The sequence below is a fragment of the Penaeus vannamei genome, chromosome 17 (genome assembly GCF_042767895.1).
Source record: "Penaeus vannamei isolate JL-2024 chromosome 17, ASM4276789v1, whole genome shotgun sequence".
NCBI classification, from domain to species: domain Eukaryota; kingdom Metazoa; phylum Arthropoda; class Malacostraca; order Decapoda; family Penaeidae; genus Penaeus; species Penaeus vannamei.
This window is the reverse complement of record NC_091565.1, coordinates 21,897,280-21,903,556: the sequence shown is the minus strand read 5'-3', so window position 1 is coordinate 21,903,556 and position 6,277 is coordinate 21,897,280. Positions and strand designations below refer to the sequence as shown.

The window sequence follows — 6,277 nt, the reverse complement described above, 5'->3', positions numbered from 1 at the left end:
TTAGCCTTGCGTAGAGTGAAGCTAGACTCGGCCCTTCGCGGAGTGAGTGAGCAAGCATGAGCCGAGAAGGAGGTTCGCTGGGAAGTGCCCTATCTGCTCAGTTCTAAAGGCTGTCACCCAATATGTTAAAAGTGTAAGTTTCGAAGTACCTACATCCTATATACCCCAGTAATGCCCTTCTGCACACATTCAATGCATTTCATTTCACTTCATTTATTTTCATCAACAGCTTCACAAACAATATAATAAATAAGGTTGACTGACGATGCACTTTCAATTAATTTATATCTCTAACTTTAAACTCATATAGTGAATTTAAATTTTATAAGTATATGTTGCGAGGGGCGGAGCGAAGTGGACTTTCACACTCAAGCGGTTCATGAACGCGACTGGAGGTATTGGTACAGACGAGGCACCTAAATGAATTAAAGGAAAACGAGGGAATCGATACCTGAAATTTTACACACATTACCCTCGAAATGTTGTGGCCAAGCCATTTACGAAGGTTCGGTATCTCAAGAGATATTATACACGCCCACAGATATTAGACAGAGTGTGTGTGGGAGTGTGAGAGAAAGGAGGAGGAGGGGGGGGGGGGGTTGCGGACACTTGTCTTGATAGGATGGGACTGAAACATAGCAGAACACTAACTCCTTCCTTTGCCTAGCACATCCAGATTACCTTTCCTAACTATGTCCAGGTTGTTTGAACGTGGGCCACCTTTCAGGGCAACAAGGACATGATATCTCCAAGCCAGGTCTGGCGAGGCGACATCGTTTTTACTGTTGGCTGTTCAGTTGCGGAAACTTCCAATTGGTACACCACGAGTATGGAGGTGACAATTTTTATCTGGCTATACATGTATAGCATGAAGTATTCCGTGTGGGAGAGACGTAGATATGTAACGATTGTGATTGGTTGAAATTTACAATTATATACAAAAGGAAGGAAATTATACCACAATGCCATAACCGTTCAAATTACAAAACTTATAAACAAAAACACGTTTATTTGCAACAGTTATCTCAGGAAAACAACAATATTTTAGTGATTTGACAACTGCGCCCAAACACTGTTTATCGCCTACAGTGTTATGAATGAAGCAGTAAACGTGTATTTTCAGTAAGTAAAACTATTCATGATGTATACAAAACTATAATATGTTTACATCAGGGTTTCCCAACCAGGGATCCTCGTACACCCTCGGTGTGTAAGATGGCATTCCGATGGGTGCGAAAAGTGTCCAACTGGAAGACAAGCAATTAATCTATTTATTACTCATAATCAAGGAAAAAGGAAGAAATGAGCCATTGAATTGAAAATTCATTGACATTAAAATTTTTACAGTTAGTTCTTTGATTATTATATGTAGATGTTTCAAGCAATTGATTCCTTTTTGTAGGGTTTATTCAAATAATATTTTCTTGTCCATATGTCTGATTTTTGTTAACATATTAGAAAATGAAAAAGAACATTTTCTTTTGTTGATCAGATTTAAAATAAATTCACCACCTTTATCCTTAGATAAATTATAAACTTAAAGGGGACACTAAGACTCTCAAAGGGGCGCGGGCGTAAAATAGGTTGGGAACCACTGGCATAGATTATAAAAGTGAACAATAGAACTTTCGAAAGAGCACAAACTGATTTGTATTTAATGTGGAAAAACTATTCTAAATGTTTTCGATACTCCGGCCTCAAAGTTTGTTGTCACACACACACACACACACACACACACACACACACACACACACACACACACACACACACAAAATGCCTATATTTGTGTGTATGCGTGTGTGTGTGTATATATATGTATATATATGTATATATAAATATAATATGTATATATATACATATACATATATATATACATATATACATATACACATGTGTATGCACACACACACACGCGCGCGCGCACACACACACACACACACACACACACACACACACACACACACACACACACACACACACACACACACACACACACACACACACACATATACTGCATATGGGTATATATGTATACGTGTTTAAATGAATGTGTAGGTATGAATATATTTTTATGTAATCATGTTCATCTATATAAACATACATATACATATATACATGAGAGTGAAATTTTATTGCTGATTTGACTGTTCATTCCGGGGCTTCCTTTGCCTTTCAGACTTCAGGTCGCCACAGAAAGTTCTACTACTAGTCTTTAAAGCCATAGTTGCTTGTTAATAATCTTCAATGGTACTTGCTTAGCTGTTCTGAACGTCCCTTTATATATAATTTGCACTGGAAAATTGAGAGAGAGAGGGGGGGGGGGTAATGAATACTTGAGAGTGACATTTTAGGGTTTTAAATGTTATAGTTTTTAAAACATGAATATCAACATGAGATATGCTTAATAAACAGTAGACATTAACGCTATCTCTGACGACCTGTCAGAAATTCCTTACCTAATGTTCTCTGCAAATCTTGATATTAAAGGGTCACTCCATATGACCCGAGCGTGCATTCTGGACTTCTTGCGAGTCTTTAGTATAAAACCCACCAAGTAGTTGAGTAATTTGCCGTTCATAAATTGCGTAAAGAAGCCGCGCTAAGGCAATGAATCACGTGAGTAAATCGTACGATTTATATTTACAGATAATGAAACATGTGATTCGTATTTCACCTCAAAATAATTTTTTCTTTGTAAATTTAACGAAAATTCTTACATATAGTTTTACATTTTTTGTGTAAACATAATTTGAGATCATATGTTGCTATCAGGGCAGGTCGTTTATCCATAAGAACATTTCTTCCGCTTTCTATACATTAGATGATACAGAAAACGGATATAAATAATAAAATTGAACAGATACATATTATATTACAGTTACAGGGCCTAGGGTCAGTATGCTTATCGGATTCCCTGCTTTACTTTCTTGTTTATTGCACTGCATAAAGCAATATATAATAAATGCATTATTTAGCCAGTAATGTAACTGTAACATTTAACAACATAAAATGCAAACTCAACTCAAAACAGAAAATATATTAGATTTATAACAAGAAAATGCGACATTAAACCCGTAAAATTGATTTATCTAAAAAGTATACGACTATTTATAGTGAGTGTGCTGCAGGGCTGAAGGTTTAGTCACACTATGGGACTGTGATTCTGCCTTTGGGTATGCCACATTTTATCATTTCACACTAAGATTGTTTAAGGATTTTTGTCTTATTTATTTGAACAAGGATTTTTTTTTTTTTTTTTTCATTATTACTTTAAATGCTTTCCATATGCATCAAACAATCTGTAATCATAAAAAAATAACTGAAAAACAACGTCCAGCTATTATTGAGTTAAGTTATTAAGCCATTATTATGTTATTAAGTAATCAAGTATAAATCCAGTCCAGGATATTAAAGAAGGTAAAAGGACGCAAAGCGAACAGTTCCTCAGTTTGGGGAAGGCGTCCGGCGGCTTGGCCCCGACTGGGAAATAGAGAGTTTTGTTCGTTCATACGGTGATCTTTAGGAAATCTAAACAGGATATCGGCAACTCTAACACACTGGCATAGGACATCTTGCAGCAGCAGGTGAACATTTTTATGTTTTCATGTATGAATACTCATAAAAATAAAGGCCACTACGTGGCACTGTCAGGTCAGCACTGTTTCAGTCAACAACCCCCAGCCCTTTGATCCTGCTTCTACAAATGTTTTGTTAACAAGTGTGGGTCTCGAAAGACTGTTTCCCACATTTTTGGTGCCCAGACCCGGGAAGCTTTAGATGTAGAGTCAACGCCCGGATGATTTAGATGCAGACCTTGATGAAGCAAGTTATTTTCACAAAGCTGCGACAAATGTTAGATTTGAGGCCATCCTGCAAATGAAAAGAGCTAATGATGGAAGTGGCTGTGACAAAGGCTCAGTCTCCAATTTGAGGATGTCCGATGCAAAGATACCAAAGCTAGAGCTTCCCAAATATACTGGTGATCTTACCCAATGGCAGTCATTTGGGGGTAGATTTTCAGCCTCAGTGGACAAGACTGACATATCTGTTATTACTAAGTTGACTTATTTACAATCAGTGTTACAAGGAAGACCATTGTCTGCCATCCGAGGATTAACACTCACTGTTCAAAATTACAAGACTGCATGTGATATCTTGAAGAATAGATTTGGCCGTCCCCCAGATAACTTTAGGTGCACATATTCAAGCACTAATGAACGCCTCTGTAGCTCCTTAATAAGAGGAGAGCAAATTATGTTGAGTCCCTGTGGAATCTTCTAGACCAGCTCCTGTGGCATGTAAGAAGTTTAGGGAGCTTTGGCATCAATAATGACCAATATGGCATGGTTTTAACTCCAATGATCTTGGAGATAAGAGATAGGATTGGAGTGGTCAAGGGAATCTACAGATCATGAAGGTGACCTGGAATGGCTGCTCAAATTCCTGCAGAAGGAGATAAGCCGTCGAGAGAGATCTGAAACCTTCCAGGACGTTGGGATGGGGAAGCCTGAACGACGATTTGTGGACTCGGAGAAAAGAAGAGTGCCATCTGCATCGGCTCTTCCCTTCTCATCTGAAGTAGGATCATCTTATTGTGCTCTCTGCAGCAAGAAACACGAGTCTGAGAAGTGCTGGAATATCCTGAAGCTCCCTTGAAGGAACGTGAAGAGAAAATCAAAGCTGTCCATTTGTGTTTCAAGTGTTTTGAGTAAGGGGCATCTTGCCTGTGGTTGTCAAAGCAAGTGAAAATGTTAAGCATGATGAGGGATGCTTTGAAGTAGGCTTGCCCTGGAAGTCAGATTACTGAAAGAAGAATCTTATAAATAATGATGGAATTGCTAGGAAAGGGTTGGAAGGATTAGAGCATCAGAAACAATATTCTAGTGTCTTTGCTGGTTATGAGCAAGAGGGAATAATTGAGGAAGTCCCTTCAAGTGAAGTCGTAAGTTCTCAGCCTACTTATTATATGCCTCATCGTCCAGCTGTCAAAGGGAGTAGTTCTTCAACTAAGGTTAGACCAGTTATTCATGCTTCTGCAACTAGTTACAGTGGCATTTCTTTAAATGATTGTCATGAGTCTGGTCCTTCACTTAACCCAGATCTTGTGAAATTATTGATTCGTTTCAGAAAGTGGAAGGTTGCACTGACTGCTGATATTACAAAGGCATTCTTACCAATTTGTGTTCGGCCAGAAGACCGAAAAGTTCATCGCTTTTCGTGGAAATGCAAGGACTCCATTAGAATGATGTTTGTTTGTGTTCCCTCTGGTAACACAAATAGCCCATTTTTGCTAAATGCAATCATTAAATATCACTTACAATCTTATCCTGATACTGAAGTAGTAAAAGAGTTAAAGGAAAACCTTTACGTAGATGATTGGCTGTAAGGGCCGGACACTGCTGAGGAAGCTTGTGAGACGTTTAAAGAAGCTCAAAGTACTCTGGCTGAAACTGGATTCGCACTTTCTAAATGGCACTCAAATTGTAAATTGTTTGCTACAAAGTTCATTGACAAAATAGATCATGGTTATGAATATGAGATAGTTAACCTTATCAGACCAGATTATTTTTGAAGGTATTGATTTAGACATGGAGACACATTTTATGTCGACCAAAAGAGCAGTTCTTAGTCTCATAGCCAAGCTTTTTGACCCACTTGGTTTGATTAGTTCCTTTGTTATGTATGCTAAAATCCTCTTTCAAGACATATGGAGACTTGGGCTTGAATGGGATGAGTTACTACCTGAAGAATTGCAAAATAAGTTTCAGAATTGGGTTATGAGCATTGCAGCTCTGAAATATTGGAAGATTAACCGTTGCTACTTTCCAGAAATGTCCTGGAAAGAGTTGTCTGGTTTAGAACTTCAGAGAAAGGGTATGGAGCTTGTGTGTACTTGAGAGTTCCTCTTGTGGATGGGACGTACCAAGTGTCATTAGTAGTAGCAATGTCAAGGGTAACACTAATAAAGAGGGTTATATTACCTCGACTAGAGTTGCTTGATGTTTTACTTTGTGCTAAGTTCTTAGATTTGTTTATGTCTGCCCTCTGTTTCGATAAGACTGTGACTTATTGTTACTGGGCAGACTCAAAGGTTGCACTTGCATAGATAGAAGGTGTTTGTGTCACATATAGTTGTTGAAATTCAGAGTCTCACCTCCCCATGCTACTAGTACCATTGTCCAGGTAAAGAAAATCCTGCTAATCTTGTGTCTGGAAAGGAATAGCCGAACCCCTTGTAAATTCTTCTTTATGGATAAATGGCCCTTCTCGGTTGTCT

The 6,277-nt window shown here is 38.2% G+C and overlaps 1 protein-coding gene across 1 annotated transcript; it reads left to right on the top strand.

Annotated features, from left to right (window-relative positions):
• Nucleotides 1-4,497: 4,497 nt before the first annotated feature.
• Nucleotides 4,498-6,106, top strand: LOC138864641 (uncharacterized). Its single transcript, XM_070132480.1, has 4 exons — nucleotides 4,498-4,628; nucleotides 4,885-5,267; nucleotides 5,575-5,874; nucleotides 5,991-6,106. Exons 1-4 carry the CDS (start codon nucleotides 4,498-4,500, stop codon nucleotides 6,104-6,106), a joined length of 930 nt encoding a protein of 309 aa, XP_069988581.1.
• The last annotated feature ends 171 nt before the right edge of the window (nucleotides 6,107-6,277 follow it).

Excerpts from the sequence above, each read along its gene's own strand:
- LOC138864641 (XM_070132480.1), top strand. The coding sequence starts at position 4,498 with ATGGGGAAGCCTGAACGACGATTTGTGGACTCGGAGAAAAGAAGAGTG. Across the intron at positions 4,629-4,884 it reads AAGAAACACGAGTCTGAGAA|TGTCTTTGCTGGTTATGAGC; the intron begins GTGCTGGAATAT and ends ACAATATTCTAG. Across the intron at positions 5,268-5,574 it reads GTTTGTTTGTGTTCCCTCTG|GTATTGATTTAGACATGGAG; the intron begins GTAACACAAATA and ends TTATTTTTGAAG.